The 18,578-nt window shown below is 35.6% G+C and overlaps 2 protein-coding genes across 2 annotated transcripts in view; one reads left to right on the top strand and one right to left on the bottom strand.

Moving 5' to 3' along the window:
* Window positions 1-15,318, top strand: part of Ance-3 (angiotensin-converting enzyme Ance-3) — a 44,042-nt gene extending 28,724 nt beyond the window's left edge. Inside the window, exons 9-10 of the mRNA XM_069055533.1 lie at window positions 9,600-9,740; window positions 14,845-15,318. Of these exons, the coding sequence (XP_068911634.1) occupies window positions 9,600-9,740; window positions 14,845-15,160 (457 nt within the window). The 3' untranslated portion in view covers window positions 15,161-15,318. The remainder of the gene's footprint in view (window positions 1-9,599; window positions 9,741-14,844) is intronic.
* Window positions 7,922-9,427, bottom strand: LOC138136365 (uncharacterized). The gene is made up of 2 exons (XM_069055534.1): window positions 9,276-9,427; window positions 7,922-9,171 (listed from the first exon to the last, which is right to left on the bottom strand). Exons 1-2 carry the CDS (start codon window positions 9,297-9,299, stop codon window positions 8,113-8,115), a joined length of 1,083 nt encoding a protein of 360 aa, XP_068911635.1. The 5' UTR covers window positions 9,300-9,427; the 3' UTR covers window positions 7,922-8,112.
* Window positions 15,319-18,578: the final 3,260 nt, after the last annotated feature.

Genomic DNA, 18,578 nt, shown 5'->3' with positions numbered 1-18,578 from the left:
ATTCAAAATTGCGATCATCCTACCTTGATCGTCCTCGACTCTTATTGGTCAAGTTTAGGATATCTTTTCTCAATTACCGCTTGAGATAGGACTTTTTTTTCTTTGAAATTCAGATTATCACATTTACCCAAATACTGCTTTTTTCTTTGGGGAGGCCGTTCTGGGACTCCCTGTATAATTACTGCACGCCAAAATTGCATCGCCTCTGACCGAAGAAAGTTGGCATGCACCAGATTAAAAACAAAATTAACGAATTTCTTAACCAATAAAGATAACAACCTGTGCCTGGAGCCACCAATTACTAGATCGCGTCTTGTCAAAAAAAGACGATTTCTTTAATATTTTCCTTAATTATATACTAAGAATTTTTATTGGAATATCGCACAAATCACAGTGTTTATAACCGGAGATGTGCACGTTCAACTCCTTAAACTATTTTTCTTCTTCATGAAATCCTTTTACTTCTTTGGTGCGCACTTGATTTTTGAATGGTACTCAGTTCTACTTTCATTTAAAATATAGTTCCTCAATTTGATAAATAAACAAGCGGTAGATTTCACTCGAAACGGATCAGGGGCGTAGATGTATATGATGTGTAGGTCTAAAACTGAATTGTAATTTTGTAAATACTGATCTGGTACTGCTGGAAGTATAAACTGTTGCGAGTCTAATTAGGATCAGTTACTCCGCGTTATGGGTATGACCGATTTACAGTTTATGCTGAAACCGAAACGAAAGAAAATTTACATTAATTATCAATGCGAATGCACACTAGGTACTCATTAGTACCGATTAAGTGTTTAAGATTGTGTTATGGAATAGGCGCGTGGCAACATATGCTTGATTGAAATGATTAATCTTGGCAATCGATTCATATAAGAAAATGTAAACAACAAATTAGATAGAATTGTTAGAATTAATTTTTAGTTATAAATATGTATAAGTATAAAGGAGCAACGACTGAATTTGAGTTTCTAATTAATTAGTCGAAATATTTGAAGAAGAGTCATTAAACTTTTAACTACCGCATTAAACATCGTTATTTTTACGCTTACCAATAATTTATTAGTGGCAAATAAACATACGAAATTCTAAATAAAGTTGGAAGCTAATAAAAACTAGTAGTAGTTATAATTTGGTTATTTATAGAATTATGGGACCCCGCCTTTGACCTTTAGAAGAAATGTTTTGTCTTATATTTATTTGTTAATTAATTATACAATTCTGTGGCACAAAAATTGACAGTTTTAATTAGGAACACATAAAATGAGAAAGGAAACTATGTATTGGCCTAACTGTAACATTGCGGTAGACGGTGTGAGTTCGACTTCTGGCCACGTTGTGGCGCCACTAACAGGGGAAAAACAAACATAATTGTCAACAAAGAGTTTCTTTAATTTTGGAATACATATTTTGAAAACTATTGTTCATCATGACTTAATTAATCAATTCGTTGATGAATTCTGTTAATACTTAAATAAAAAAAATTACATTGATATAATTTTCCCTTGGTTTATTAAGGAATATTTCGTATCTAAACATTGTTTTACCTTCTAATTGCATTTTAATTTATTCTTCTTAAAGAGCATGCCTGGTTAGTTCTATAAACTCGATCTTTATGATTCATTCAAAAATAAGAAACCTACATACAATGCGAGTGTAAAATATCTGATTTAATTATATAAATGCTAAATTGTCGAATTTACTTATAAATTCTCCAACAGGTCAATCTTATTTCTCAAAAGTTACTATATCTTTTCAGATCATCGTCATTTTTCCACCATTTTTGGTTTTGTTTTCATGATATAACATCATCAACAGCTAATTTTAAATGTCACGTCATATTTTTAGCATCATATTTGGAGAGAGTTTAGAAATCTGAATTCGGTCATATGCCAAAGTATGACATTGACATTGACAGTTAAACTTTTTCGTTTCATGAACTATTAATGTCAGTGTCATACATTGATATATAGCCGAATTCAAAATTCCAACACTACTTAAATGTAGTAATAAAAAGATAGCATGCCATTTACAAAAACTGTCTATGGCGCCTTGATCTGAGAATAAAAAAAAACATCGAAAAATTATGCGAAAAATTATGTACAATAATTTTAAAAGAAGCATTTTGAACTTTTTTTTTTTAATTCTACCTCAAAATATTTTTACTAAAACCTAAATTAATCTGATTGATTACTTTTAAAAGATAGTACCGCTTATAGCTGTACGTATTTCTTATTGCGATTATTATCTAATAAAAGATATGTATGGAGTGTTCAAATAAAAATCTGATCAAGGGTCTTTTGAGAAATTTCACGAACCCATGACCTGCATAATTTGTTATGTTTAGATACGTACGTAATAATCCATTGTAACGAGAATAAATAATTGTCATAAATACTTCTTGTTGGGTTGAATAATAGTATATTTAATACGAAGCATTTTGTAGTACGCACGAATTTAGGGTACGACAAGTTTGCGAGGAGTGTCATGAAGCAATAAGCCTTCAAATAAATTCGGAATTAGAGTAAGTTGTGATTTATATATTTTGTCTATTAACGGTTGATAGACTTTTTAGCACTGACAGTTGTCAATAGTTTTATGTCACGATCAGAATAAACGCGTGTACTGTGCTGTCAAATGTGACTGTTGTGTTGTCTTTAAAAATTGCATGTTGCCAACTTCATAATAAAATCACAGCCTACTCTAATTCCAAATTTATTTGAAGGCACGGTACTACAGGGTCATTATAAATTATTGTCCCTTCGCAGTTGGCGTTGAAAACCCACACACATTTTGGATGTGCCGCCAGCCTCGCAACGTTAGACAAACTAGTAGACAGATTTCCACTACCGCCACCTATCGGCGATACTAGTCTCACTCATGTTATGAGCCTTGCGGCACATTTAACTACCTCACCAACGCCTACTGCGATGGGCCAATCATTTATAATGACCCTGTATAAAATACCTTATAAACGAGATATCATACACTATCTTCTCTACTTTGCACCTTTTAAGGCATTTTTAACAATTTTCAAATTTTGGGAATTTTGTCGTGATTGGCAACAAATGTCATTGTTTGGAAGACTCAAATTTCAATTGTTATTAACAAATTTAAAATAAGCGAAGACAATTTTGTACTATCCATTTTTTAAACTCCCGCACTGTCAGTGTCAAATTTTTGATTTTTTTTTTTGGAGTGTACCTGTGGTACTTTTTCAGTTCCCTGTACACAAAATCTAGTTATAAAAACGTCAACAAGAAAAGTTTGGTTATGTTAATGGAGTTAATTCTCTCCTTTCCAAACAATAATTAACAATATACCCTGCTTCTCTCTGGCCGTTAACAGTATTTTACGTATTTACGTTTCATTCTTCTTCTTGTAATAATACGTAATACTCTGAATGAAAGAAAGCGAATTTATTAAACTTCAAATTTCAAATTTCCAATTTTTTCGCCAACGTTAAAGTAGAAATTACTAAAGTCCGGCCAACGAAAGGATATAGTAATAAAAAAAAGGGGATGTGGCCTAGTTGCGCAGAACGATATACGCCGAACCCTGTTTCACAATGAAGCAGGTTCTTTGCCATTTGTCATTGTTACAAGAATGTGATATAGTTGATAGACTGAGAAAAATGTTGCATTCATTGACGTGCACATCTTCTCCAAACATGAACACGTGGTCAAACTGCCGAAACGAGGTTAAAACTAATGAAATGTGGTCAAGTAATTTTTGTGGATGTACGGTCGGTGGACAAATAAAACTGGGACACTTAAAATTTAATCTGTGTAAATCAGACCATTGAATTGTCAATATATTTGTCAGTGTCTATACAATATGTCATACCAAAGTTAACCTATTTGTGATAAAGCCGTAATTAAACGATGCAAATTTGTAAATTTTGACTTATGTGATTGTCATTTTTCTCCAAGTTTTATTTGTCCATCGACTGTACATCAGGCTATTAAAAGTCTGCGCACGTTTTGAATAAGCCAATTGAAAACTGCTATTTAAAATACGCGGGCACTAGGGGGCGGTTTTATTACTACATATATCTGTTGGTTGGTCCGACTTTAGTCTCAGAACGAAAGTGCGGCAACTTGCAAACAGTTTGACAGTGCAGGAGTTTAAAAAGCGGATAGTATCTACCCCGCCAGAAATACGAGATTAGGATTATAAACTGTCTAACGTAACGATTAATGTTTACAACAATTATTGTATATTCCACGGAAACAACTTAAATTAAAATTCGTTTTCGCAAAATGGGTTTCGTAATAGCTTTCATATAGACCCAAAGTAGAAAAACCATTTTGTAGCTTAGGTAACTATCAATTAATTTTCAAAGAAAAAACTGTTTTTTAATAAAAATTAAGATCTTAATCTCAAATTGGAGGTTAAACCTAAGTTTGAGAATTCTTATATCTTATATTTCAAGAAATGCAACATCACGTAGGTAATCAAAATCATAGATCAAAGCTGACATAACCTAAGTTTTTCCCTTTCGAATTTCATTGTGATTCGACCGTAGCAACAGGGGACGCATAGTCAAATGTTACTAGCGGTAATTCATTCACATAGGAACCGTTCTCAAGTCAATACCGTTTCTGATTCTGCTGAAACTGCTGGAAGACATTTATAGCTCTATTTGTTATTTTATAACATTTCGTCATCGTAATGATGACATTTTCATTTGGATGAGTTAAGTAAAGCCATAAGTTTCCAAATCTTTTATTTTCGCAACATACATATATATATATATATCGTCAATAATGTGACAAAACGTGATTTTACGGTAGGCAATATAAACTGTACCGAGTGATAAAAAAAAACAAATCAAGAGTGCTACCTCATCTTTTGTTTTATCAAAAAATTTGTCTGAGCTTGACTCGTACTGATATGTATACTTGTTTTATCTTCAATGGTAAAACCCAATTTACCACTATTGCAATTGCACTTATTCCGGAATAATGGTTGTTTACTATTACAGCAAACATCTCTAAACTTTGTGGAAATCGAAAAATTGTTTTCTAGGTTAACACAGCACACTGCGTTGATGTTTCTTTGACATTTCATCGAAAAATCTGCTTACCAGTGGCGTCGCGTTTGGTAATAAAGCGGGTAAATTACCCATTATCACGAATATAAAATGTTGCTTTTGTTTATTTTATATATTTTCTCCATTATCAGATAATAATAATAAAATGCTCAATTATAATTCCAATTTCTAAAATGTATGAGGTGTGATTTATTATTATAAAGTGGCGTTTGAGACCACAAATTGTCTACGCCCATGCATTGAACGCTTATTTGCATAGAATCCGCTACGACATGAACGATAATTTACAACGCCTGCTATGATTTGTTTTCTTTTTGATTACATCGTACAGATCTTAACGAGAAACAGAATTTTCACCTTGTTGATGTATTTTTTTAATATTTCCTCATATACAGGGTGATTCATCTTTTACCACCGATGGCAAAATTTACCTTAAAAATTATAATTTCGTTTTCATATTTTGCAGACCTAATTTGTTATTTTATAAGGCACATAATATCAAAAAATGAAATTTATAAGTTAATTAGGTCAAATTTTGACATTTTCTCAATTGCTAGTTGTTTAATTTATTCAACCTTGTGGCATATGCACATACAGGTATTTTCACACAATGTTACCATGTTAAATTAATTTTAGCATGTGGTATTATGAAATAATATTATTAATAACTATAAGGTATCACGGGTGTTATAAGGATGATAACGCGCGAGGTCGGCAGAGTGAAACACGAGGGCCTCTGGCCCGAGGGTAGCACGCCGACCGAGGGCGTATCATTATAACACCCGTGGTGCCTTCAACGTTTAATGTCCGACTGGTTTCGTGTGTTTTTGGATTGATTCTAATTTGATTAATTTATACCAATCAATCAAAAGTTGTTTGCAAATACATTAAACCTAGTCGTAACTAAGCAACAAAGAACTTATAACGCCCTGGGGGATTATTTCTATGGTAACGTATCAGAAAACTGGGTCATTATCGTTCGATAACAATAAAGTCGGACATTAATTTCATTTTTAAACAATACGATATTTAAAATAGCCATGTTATTTAACATTAGCATAGGCAACCAAACATACACTTGTATGTGTCTTGTGTTGGAGTAAAGTAAATTTTGTTAATTAAAACATCATTAGAGGCGATAATTAAAAAAATTTAAGGATATTGGATTGAGCTGCAAAGTTCTAAAAATAAATTCATTCAGACAAATTTAAACTAAAATCCATTTAAAAAATGTTTCATGTAATAAAACTGGTTGTAGGCAAATTATCGTGCAGACGTGTATTGTTTATTCTATTTTTTATTGGAGCTGAACGGTCAAATGTTTAATAAGTTGCCTATAAGAAGCGGTAAACTTTTACATTTCAGTTTTTCCTTTCGGGAAAGTAGAAAAGTAGTAGTAGTATATAGTTGTAGTACTCGTATTATTTGCAAAAACCAAGTGCTAATGTAAATCATGAAGATACATTTTTTCTTTAATTTTTTTAAGTCTCAACTGTGACATAGGTACCATCTCGAGCTTATCAAATCAGATGCGAAGAAACTAAAAACTGCATCTTTCCTCTGACAAAAACAACGATAAATAATTTGTAAGGATTTCTTACTCAAGAATTATATTTCAGTTTCTTTCAAGACAATTTATAATGTGTAACTGACAAAAATACAATCCAAAAAAATCATTTTTGTAAAATCGTATCAAAATGAAGTCATTTATACAGTAATTTGCAGGCGTAAATAATGCCTTTTGCGCCCTAAGGCCTAAAAGAACAACAATTAATTTTGATAGCTGTTTTATTTGTTGCATCACATTGGCAACCAACAACATAACTCTTGATTTTTGAGAACGAATCATGTCATTTATTTTTTCAAAGCTATAAGGTGAATTTAAATGATTTATGATTTTACAAAAAATAATGTTTGCATTTCGGGCGTAAACGGCGATTTTGGCTCTTTGGCATCTTATAATCCCTCGGGCCTTCGGGCCTCGTGCTTATAATTTCGCCGCGGACCAAAATCGTCTCCTTCGTGCCCTTAATACAAAAATATCTATTTGAACACTTGAACACTCTTTAAAAATTCAGTTACCTATCCGTAACGTATCGCCCATAAAGCCTCTTTTGGAGTTATTACAATTCTTGAAACGAAAGAAGATACTCGGAATAGAAACTTTTGTAATACTACTTTTACTTGATGGACAAGAAGAGACATAAAAATTTCTCCATTGAAGTAAACAAATACGAGACATGTGATTTGTGAAATAATGCAATTTTAACAACTTCCTGTAGAAAATCCTGCGTATTAAATTCCGACCAGAAAATGGAAAATTCTGCATTTACGTCTATTGCCCAACCTGTACGAAACTCGATACGTTTCATATTCCTTCAATTTAATGTGAATAAATTTAAGTAGGTCTTTGACGTTTCGCAATGATCACTTGGTCGAGGCGACAGTTTTTAATAAGGCGACGTCACGATACTGAAACTGAAAGTTTCTGGCCTAATCGAATCGACTTCTTCACGCAACTTGATGTAACCGTTACCGATTAAATCACGTCTCGATCAAAAACAATTAGTGTCATAATTATCACTTTAACGGCTCGGGTCGGCCCAATTAAACGCCCACTTAAGTAGCAGTGATTAGCAATTTTCCCAGTGTTGCGCCAACATCTCTAGGAGAAATTCTTTATGAAATTTCCAATCCGATATTTGCATTGCATGTACACCACCGTTACAAAATAATTTCGCATTGTGTCGTGTTACAGGAAATTCCCTTTCACGCAATCCTGATATTATCCATTGTCTTGCGATAGCTTAATAACGGTGTAGCGCAACGCGAGGCGCTTTTCCTCGACAATCAGACGCACAATTAGAAATAATTAAATTATTTATTATTTTAAAGAAACATAAGTTACAAAGAAACTAAGTAACTAATTTGGCATTTTATAAATAACGCGAACAAGTAGTATATTTATAAAAATAAACGGAGATTTACAGAACGGTAACGTAGATAATATAAATAGCTACAAGATATACAGGGGGCACACATAGTGTGGATCACTAGTAGTGGTCGATGTGGTGGTGGTAGTGATCATGGACAGGTACGGCGACCGGTACCTTCACTGGTACAGCTACAGGTCTTTCCACAGCGTAGGGCACATGCTTGTAAACTGGGTACGGTACTGGCCTGTCGACGGCGACTTTCACTGGGTAAGGTACGGGTTTCTCCACTGCGTAAGGTACTGGTTTCTCCACGGGGTATGGTTGGGGTACTGGTACCTTAACCTCAACTGGGTACGGTTTTGGCACAGGTACAGCCACAGGCCTGTCAACTGGAACTTTCACGGGGTAAGGTACCAACTTCTCGACTGGATAGGGGATTCGTTTCTCCACGTGGACGGGGTAGGGTTGTGGAACGTGCACAGGGTAGGGCCTATCGACTGGTACTTTGACAGGTACAGGCACGTGCTTCACAACTGGGTAGGGTTGAGGAATATGTACTGGGACCTTCACTGGTACTGGAATGCGTTTCTCGACGGGGTAAGGTTGAGGTACTGGGACCTTGACTGGTACATGGATGTGTTTCTCAACTGGGTAAGGTTGTGGTACGTAGACCTTCACAGGGTAGGGCCTGTCGACTGGGACCTTGACTGGTACATGTACGATTTTCTCGACGGGGTAGGGTTGAGGCACTGGGACGGGGACCTTGACCGCCACTTTGACTGGATATGGGACGTGTTTCTCGACGGGATAGGGTTGCGGTACCGGGACCTTGACCGGGTATGGGACGTGTTTGGTCACCGGAACGGCGATGTGTTTCTCGACGGGGTACGGTACCGGTACTCCTTTGACCAAAGTGATGGTCTTTTCGATGGCGGTGGTGTGGCCCAGATCGATGGGACCGAACCCGTAACCGAGTCCTACATGTCCCAAATCCAGTCCGAGCCCGTGGCCTCCTGCTCCTACCAAGTAGCCATGATCGATGTCACTCCCGTATCCGTAGCCCAAACCGAGCAATCCACGTTTCGTTTGTTTCTTGTCAGATAGGGATTTATCGGTCTTCTCCTCTGCCTCGGCTATGACAGCCACTGCAGCGAGGACTAAGATCGATATCCAAAACTGCAAACAGAAGAGAAATTAATTAGAACCGCTCGGAAAAATCCGCAAATAATCCTCCAGCACTTGTATCACTGATCACTTGAACACAACCGCACGAAACTCACCAAGGGTTTCATCGTAGAAGTCATGAGAGTTCCGAGAGTTCAAGAACTGAACTGTATGATGTTTGGGGGCCTTCGGTCACTTTTATATATCTGCGCGTGCACCACCACATTGTGCAAAGTATTCTCCCTCCGCAGGATCGCGAGAAAGTCGATTTTCAGCAGGTACCACCGCACGCGGGACGTCCTTTACGTAACGTCAAGTATGCGTTTACGCGTCAGTTGCCACTCGAACGTCTGCAAGTTCTTGTAATTAATGCCATTGTAATCGGTGTTCCGGCCTTAAACTTGCGCGTCTAACGTTGCGTTCTGTTGTTTACGTTTCAGGTACTTCGTCAGTACTTTACTCCAGTTTCAGCTGTACAGGGCGCTGTGCAGGGCTGCCGGACAGTATGATTCCGAAGATTTTTCCAGGCCGTTGCACAAGTGCGACATCTACAGGAGCAAGGAGGCCGGACGGATCCTCACGTAAGTTTTTGCAATTAAAAAAGCCACTGGGAAATCCTTGAGGGTGTCATAACAAGTGGTGCAATGGGAAATTATGGTACGATGCAATCTGTCCACAAATTAATTAGTTCTCAGTGGAACGGCGACAATTCCCCAAAAAAAGCTCATCAGAATTTTGGAATGATATTTTATCTCTTCATTTTTTTTCTTAGAGTGATTAATAGAGACAGACATGGCATGCATTCAGAAGTAAATACCAAAGGTGTAACGTATTAATTCGATCTTCAAAATGAGTGTTTTTCTATTAATAAAATGTAGAATATTGAGGCCAGTAATTTATTTCGTGTTCGAGCAGATGTGTCGATAAACTATTGCGATATATGCTTTTCAAAAAATGCAACATTTTAAAAAATTATTAGTTAAAATTAAAGTATGTAATTAAATTTCCACATGAGTGTTTAAAAAAATATGTATAGAAAGATCTAATCTTAAATTATAATACAAGATAATTTAGAAAAATGTTGCAACATAAAAAAATTATTTTAATTAATGCAAATGTGTCAGTAGTGAGCTCGATAAATTGTAGTTGTCAGTAAAATATTTAAAATGGGTAACATTTAGGAAAGTCACAAAAATAAAAGTACAATTAACGTTTATTATACAAAAGAATCCTTGAAAATGTAATCCTGCATGACAAGTGACATTTTTTATGCAGATTATTAATTAAAAGCTAACAAGGAAATTGCAAAATATTATGAATGTTTTGAAGTTTTTGTTGAGATGTTTGATTTAACAAGTTTTGTTGGTTTTTACATCTGTCAAAAAGTTGATTTAGTTCAAAACAAATAGAAATAAAATGACAATTTTTTAAAATATAAACACCACTATTGTCCTCTTTTTTTTTTGAAATAATAATGATAAAAACTCAAACTTTTGAAATAATATGTTGATGATTTTGTATTTTTTGAATATGGTTAGAAAATACTACAGTTCAGGATTTTCTTTCAAAGAGTTGTGATTCTTGTGAGTTATCTATCATTTTAAATTTATCATTGATTAGGGTTTACAATGCTCAGCCAACTCTTCGAAGCTTTCACTATCGAATCCTTAAAAATATTATCCTTCGGGGCTAGTGATGCTCTTTACTCAGAGTTTTTACAAGCTACAAAGAAAATTGCAAAATATTTTGTTTATGTATTTTTTTAAATTGTTCCTAATTGTTCTGAAACTCCAATTATCAGGAAAGTACAACTTCTAGAAGAGTTGTGAATTAAAAACCCATGATGCCCTTTGAATACGTCAAAGATTTTCCAAATTAAAAAGAGCATATTATTTATTACAAAATGTAAAAAAAATATGTCTGCGTTGTTTTTTCATTAAAGAATGTTTCAAAATGATAATATCAATAATAATAGTGATGATGAAATGTTTGTTGATTTTCTGTTGAAGCTATTATTTTTTTAGACATAGATTTTCTTTAAGAAAAATGAATGTTCTGTTCCACTCCTTCAGTTATTTTTTTTTTATTTTGAATTCTTTGTCGGTTGGAGGTCAACGAAATCTCCAAAATTTCTTTAGTCTTGAATCCTTGAAAATAAAATCCTGCATGACTACTGACATTTTTTATGCAGATTTTTAACTACAAATTGTCAAGGAAATATATTATCTTCATGCTCTTCACGAGTCCTTGGTTGTTGTAACTTGTTAAACCATTACTAACATAAAAAATATTTAGTAGGTTCAAATCCAAGAAATCTGTATAGAAATATATTTCTGAAATTAAACAAGTATAAAATCTTGTCAGCAATATTAACAAATATTTTGAAAAAATGTCATTTGCTTTGCTTTTTTCTTTTGTGGAACTTCAAAACCAATAACAGTCTGTATGGTAATGAAAATCTCAAATACTTGAAATAATTTTTGTAAATGGTAATGGTTTTGTGATTTTGGACAGACAAAAAAATGATACAATTTAGGATTTCCTTTGAGAATTTTTTTCCACCTTAGGTATTGCTTGCATGTCACCATTCAAAAGAAATGTAGAGGTCTTGGATTTTCTCGTGGGCTATAAGTCATATCTGTGAAAACGACGAATATCGGTCTCAAGTAGGCGATACAAACCAACCGAAAAACATTGTCATTCGTTACGTTGGTGTCATCTCTCTCTCGTCCATTTGCTCGACGTTTTCAGTTTTCATTTACAGCTTTTTCACTGGTTTATCGCTCCGCCTTCGCGCAGATATTTCCAAGGTCACAGCCCATGAGAGCATCCAACAGCAACACTATTTTTTTTTAGTTTTCTACCAAAGTCTCTTGAAAGCTCAACAATTTCCCGAATACTGTGCACATTTTTTCGCTTAAATCCTTTCGCCTTGCATCTCAACGACCCTGTTCCGCTGCCGATCTGAATGAGCTAATTTAAAATTCAAAACTTTCCTATTACGGTAACCCAAATAGTTCACATTCATAAGAATCTCCTTCGCAACATACTCGCCTCTTTATTATTATCGAGCGAAAGTACTAATTAATTGAACGAGTGCACCTATTATGAAAGCACTTGGGGCCATATTACCACTGGTTTAATTTTTCTGGCGGAAGATATTACTTTCCTAGAAGATTCCTGTTGACCGGAAGACAGTCCAACAACAGAAAGGTATTTTGTAATTGTTGAGAGATGTTACTCAACACTCTATAACCCGTGAAGAAACATTGTCTGCGATCAATCTCGACGTGAAAGCTCGTGACTGTGCACGCGGCCACGATTTCGTATAGTTTATCCATTTTGCTAGTGCAATTCCAGCGGTCACAAGGTTAAGCGCTGCTGAAACCGCTCGACAGTCACGTGGTACGCTAAAGTCAAGTTCGGGCCAATGAGACGCCTCTCGACCCTTGATACCAAACAAAATTGGCATTTAGCCGACGAGAAACAGATATTTTGTAGGTCCGCACCAAAACAAAACTGACATTTAGAACAGTTAATGACTGTTGGCTCAAGGTAGCAGTTTTCAGTTTTCTCAGTGCATGTAAAACGTGTAGCATGGTTATGCAAAATCGCTCAATAATTGTAACATAATTTAGGTTTATTACTTAATCGTATTTTCAAAATTACGAATTCCGTCGTTAAACTTTCTCGTCGTTTGATTTTTAGGTTAAAGGTGTTTACGTTTGCAGGTTTTCTTGTGGAAGCGAACTGGTCCAAACCATCAAGAATCTTTTGTATTACATTCTCCGATTATTTTCCGAAACCTGAAGTTTATGTAAAAGTGAAAGAAGAATGATTATTCTACTTTCAAGTTTACGAATGCGTTCATCTGATCATTAGTGGGTCGAAATATGTAACTGTTACGCAATATTAATTTGACCACGAACAATTTTTCCAGCATTTTTTTAATACATTTTCCTTCGCATAATTCGATCATTTTATCTTCTCTTTAATTAGCATTGTCCGATTTTATAATGTTTGATTTGGTCTTCATGAAAAACTCTTCAGTTACTACGTTTTGATAGATGTCTGAACTCATCTTCATCAAAACAGAAATTTTCTGAATCTTCAATTTTTGAACCAAAACACATTAATTTGTCATCTATCCGTACAAATCTCTATATTTTGGATGTTCCTCTATTGAGACGCCACCTCCGGTACATCTCTCAAACAACTCTCAAAATGTTCTCTTTTTTTTTAATTTCAATTTATTCTTCTACATCTTCTTTAATCTTAGCTCTTGAGTTGTGGGTTTTCAGTACTTAACTCACTTCCACAACGATACTGCCCTCATCCAAAGCCCAAAGATATCTTCTTCTTCACTTATACTTATCAGTATCACCTGCCTCAGCTTCTTCCTTGCAAAATTTTATTTTTTAAATTTACTGCAGTCTTTCTTCGTTCCCTACGATGAATTTTATTTTTATTCTTCTATGGATTTTTGTTGCTTCTTTAAACTGAAAGGTGTTGTTGAGACTCTTCTTCAACTGTTGCTTTTATCCAAACTGGAGTCAAGGTTTCTTCAGTTTTCAGAAAAGAACAACAAAAAAAAACAATTAATCCAGAGTGGGGAGTTGATTAGTCTTTTTAAAAAATCCAACCTTTAAAAAAATAGAATTTTATTTGACGTTTCTAAAAAATCGAAAATTTCTAAAATTCTAACACCTTCAATTTATGTATTTCATAATATATACTTTTACAGGTTTAAATAGAAGATTAGAAGAAGATTATCAAACTATATTTCATTACAATATGCACGAATAATTAATTAATAGATAGAAATAAGTAATAATAATTAATCATTATTATTACTTAACGATCTAATTGAACAGCTTATATCTCCGTCGTGCCCCTTCGTGCCTCCCCACGACTCCCTTGCATCAGATTACTCAACCTAACCGTAATAATTCCTCAATTCCAAGCCTCTTAGACGTCTGCACCCAATTCCGTAAAGACCTTGCAACAGTACCTCTCACCACTTCTTCTTATTCCGATCGGCGGTTTCGAACGTACTGTTATTGTCAACGAACGTCAAGGTTTCCTGATTTTTCTCCACTCTATGAAAATATCGAGTTCCTGTTTTATTAGAAAGTCATTTGGTAGTCTTTTTAGCACCCCAGAATCTGATAAGTGACCTCACCAACAGGACGTGCAGGAATCTGACAGATTTCAATCGCCAACCTACAAGGTTTCCGCCTCCAAACGAGCCGGATCTGAGACAATGCATTTTTTGTGGACGCCGGTTTTTTCTGGACCAATTCACTCGTTCGAAATTTTTGATTTGCGTAAGGCATCTGTAACCTTGACTCGGCGATTCGTCCAGAATTTTGACACGAACAATGGATGTCAGCAACACTTAACAACACACGACTTACTGTTACCCTAATTCCCAACAAACATTTGTCTTGTTTTGTAATTAACTAGCTAATTTACTGCAGTATTTTACTGCGAACGTACCATTACCGAATTCCTGTCTTGCGCAACCCTTAGACCTTTCCAAACAAAACAGTTCACTGTCTCACCTAATTACTCTAATTAATTCGCTACAATTGCCTTGAATTAATCGCGACCAAATGCAAGTACCATTTTTGCCAAGTACTAAACATCGCGTACCTTAAGGCGTCTAACTTTGGTACTTTTCAGTCAACTCATGGAAAAAGGATCATCCCTACCCTGGAAGGAAGTGCTTTATCAAGCAACAGGCGAGACTCGCTTGGATGGTAGTGCCTTGAGGGAGTACTTCCGCCCGTTGGAGGACTGGCTCCGCAACGAAAACCTAAGAACTCAAGAGTACGTAGGATGGCTCTACGATGGAGACTACTGCAAGCAAAGCATAGAAACGGCTGGTCTGAAAGTCTACGGTGGATTCTACAATGCCGCCTTCACACCCAAACCAGCTACGCTTACGTTTGCACTCACCGCGTTTTGTCTAACAGTCAAGAAATTCTACTTGACGTAGGACGTACCCGTAACGTAACGTGATATTTTTGATTAATTATGTAACATAAAAGTAGGCGTAGCGCCGTTTTTTTTTGACATGACTTAGAGTTAAGTGTTGTAGGTGAATTTAACTGTATATATGTATTAGAATTTTGAATAAAATTTTATAATATAAAATCTGGTTCTAATTGATGTCATTGGGAAGGCGTCTTGTGTTACGTCGTGAACAAGTCATTAGAAATTTCACTTTCATTTAGACTCAGCAAACACAAATGTCATTGAAGAAGCAGTGGCGCAGATTCTGTAAGAGCTGATTTACAGTCAGATTTGCTGATGCTGCAGTGCGAACGGCGCACCATCTTGTTGAAATAAGAATTGGACAAAACAAGCTGATAAAGAAAAAGAGAAAATTTTGGTACGACATTGAAAACAAAAGTAAAATTAATTTGTATTTGATGACAATCAAGAATTATGACTATGGAGTGACAAACAGTGTTAAGTTCGCAGCTTTCACATCTTTAATACAATTTAAACAAAACTTGGACAGTTGCTTTATTGCCATACGGAGCAGTTGTGGAAAGTGCAAATAGTCTAATAATCTACCACCTGCGGTAGGTATTTAACAAGCTGAAGTAGTACTGTAGGTACGACTAACGTTAAATCTCTTTGAGAAGAAGACAAGACCGATTCGCTTAGTAAACGACGGTGCAGGTGCAAAAATTTAAATCACTGAGTACTACTATGGTTACGGATGAGATTCAGTACCGCCACTGTCGGAACCACTGACATAATCGAGCGCGCCATTGTTTCATGAAGTCACTTATTCACAATAAGTAACGTGAGAATAATAACAAACGCGACGTCACTGATTGTGCAAGTACTGGTAGTACTCACTGAGATGATGATGGCTTCAGTGTCCCACAAAACGTTCGAACAAAAGTGAAATGGCGAACTAGATCTTTGCATTGAAAACATTTCAAGTTTATTTTTGTTTTAAGGAAAGTGGAGTACTTGCATAATCCACTACCGAATTCTATTCCGCCTGAGGTTGCTCTTGTTTTAATGGTCTTGATAAGGCGACGATTGTGGATTCCGTAAGAGGGTCCCGCTTCCCGATGGAATACTAATTGGGTAGAAACATTGAATGGTGGTCTGCGGTACGGGTCCACTCGTCGACTTGTCACGTACTGCCAGTACTTTCTTTGCCATTTAATTACCTAATTAGCCACCAGCTTCGTCGCGATTGTCTGCACTTCCCGATGGTGCGGTGCGGCAAAAGCAGTACCACGGCGGATTTTTTTCGAATTTGAAACGAGTGCGAGGAAAATTGTCGTGTAACGACTTTGATATTTAGATCTTGTGTAACGCCTTATGCAATTTAATTTATAAATGTGATTTTCAATTAAACCGATTTGTAGATGGAATTTTTGGTAATTTGGGTTCCAAATGCACTGGACCAGAGTGAAATTATTACATTTTCGTAACGAGAAGTAAAAATATTAAATTGACGGCAAGTCATGTCCTAAAAAGATGTAATCAAATATGATCAATGATAAATCATCATTCTGTAACCTCAGCTAATGAAGCAATAAAACGTCAACAGTCGGTCAAGAAAGACATTTTCTAAAAATGCTAAAGTTCAAGACGACTTAACCAACTTAAAATTTTCTCAGAAGACAATTTTTTCATATTTACGTCAAAAGTTTTACTTCCAAACAACTTATTAATCAAAGAAATTCCTTTTAGAGAGGATTTCCCTTGCCATTCAACGTGGAAACGCTGCAAGCATTCGGGGCACTTTTCCAGATTCCGCAATATTATCGGAAATTTTTGTATTATAAAACTTATTAATACATTTTTTTATTAAAATGTCCTAGATCTTTCAATCCGGACCTTTGCTAATTAGATCCCGGTGTCCTTTGGTACCACATCATTTAAAAACATAAGTGTTCTTGTTTTAATTACAAACAGGTGTCGAATGCAGTTCACTCTTGTTTACTTTACTGAAACTGGTCCTCACATGGAAAACAACTGATCTTTGTTTTTTAAATATAGGTTATCATTGCCAAAATTTCGCAATTTTGAACCAGAAGCATACGAAATGAGCTATCCATTAAGAATAATAAAGACGTCAGATTTTATCGGATCAATTAATCGAAAAATGATACACACGAGTCGTTCGGCCGGATTATTTTACAAGATATTGTCTACAACATGTTTATTAAAATATTGAGAGTGTGTGGGTAGAAGGAACCTTGATGCGAAACTTTTACTCGTAAAAATGTTCACGTTCAATAAATTATCCCAATTCCCACCGAAATGTTTTGTCTCATTAATCACTTTTTCCTAAATTGCCTTTTAAAGACAATGGACAAAGCCGTTCTCTCTTTTGATGACGACACCAAACAACTGAAACAAATCATATTTCTGCTTCTTGGAGTCATTTTCTTCTTTGTCCTTCTTTGCAAAACATATTTTTTGTTTCTGTGCTTCCTTGTCATGGATTTATCAGACGACCATAGAAAGCTCTCATAAATAATCACCCAGTTCGCCCAGATCAGTGAAGCAACAAAACTCGAACACATTAATAACTCGTCTAAACTTTGTGTAACACAGTTCTAAATCCACGATATTCCCAAATCTGCACCTGGAGGCCGTCCCGAATCCATTTCCCAACAAATTAATTTATTACATTACGAAATTTATAAAATTAAAACAGAGATTTGCCAACACCAAAGAATCACTTCCGACTGCTGAATATTCGACGCACACAGTCGTCTTGTATTCCGTGTGTGCGGAATTTTACGCACTGAAAACCTCACGTTACGAAATTTCTTCGGGAAGGTTAAATTCCTCCTCGTTAAGGATTCCTGTCACAATCCTTCCGGTTAGAGCGAGACGAACAGTGCATTGTGTTGCGTCGTTGCTATAATCTCCAATTAAAATCGTATTAATAAGCGCGTTACGTCAGAAGTGGGACCGATTACACCACATGGGACCGATAAAAGAACTAGATGTGGTCGGGGAAATTGATGCGTATGACGAGGATAATTGCGAAATTTGTCTAACAAGATCAAGTGTCTTTCAGCGACAGGAACAGAGAACTTAAATTCAAATTTGAAGATTGGAAGAGAGGCGGGAAGAGAGGCAGCGTCTTGGACTTGATACTGAGGAAATGAAATGGCAAAGGTAAAAAGTTAAGAGATTTCTTTAATTTCACTTTTGGTCTATGGTTGAAAGATGGTTTGTGAGAACCAGAACTGATTTTTTTTTCACAAAACCTGATCTGTCCGTAAGTGGCCACTCTATTCATCAGATCTTGCTCCCGGTGATTTCGTTCTTTCACAAGATTAAAACAATACTTTTACTCATTTTACGGAGAATGAAGAATCGATGAAGAAGTACCACAAACAAGTAAGTAACAAAAACAAATTTAA

The sequence above is a fragment of the Tenebrio molitor genome, chromosome 8, assembly GCF_963966145.1.
Source record: "Tenebrio molitor chromosome 8, icTenMoli1.1, whole genome shotgun sequence".
Taxonomy (NCBI): Eukaryota; Metazoa; Arthropoda; class Insecta; order Coleoptera; family Tenebrionidae; genus Tenebrio; species Tenebrio molitor.
The sequence above is the reverse complement of the archived record's forward strand: the minus strand, read 5'-3'. Positions and strand labels throughout refer to the sequence as shown.

What these genes read in the sequence shown, in the direction of transcription:
- LOC138136365 (XM_069055534.1), bottom strand. Translation starts at nt 9,299, where the DNA reads ATGACTTCTACGATGAAACCCTTG. An exon ending in CTTCTACGATGAAACCCTTG is followed by an intron (nt 9,172 to 9,275) that starts GTGAGTTTCGTG and finishes TTCTGTTTGCAG; the next exon opens with TTTTGGATATCGATCTTAGT.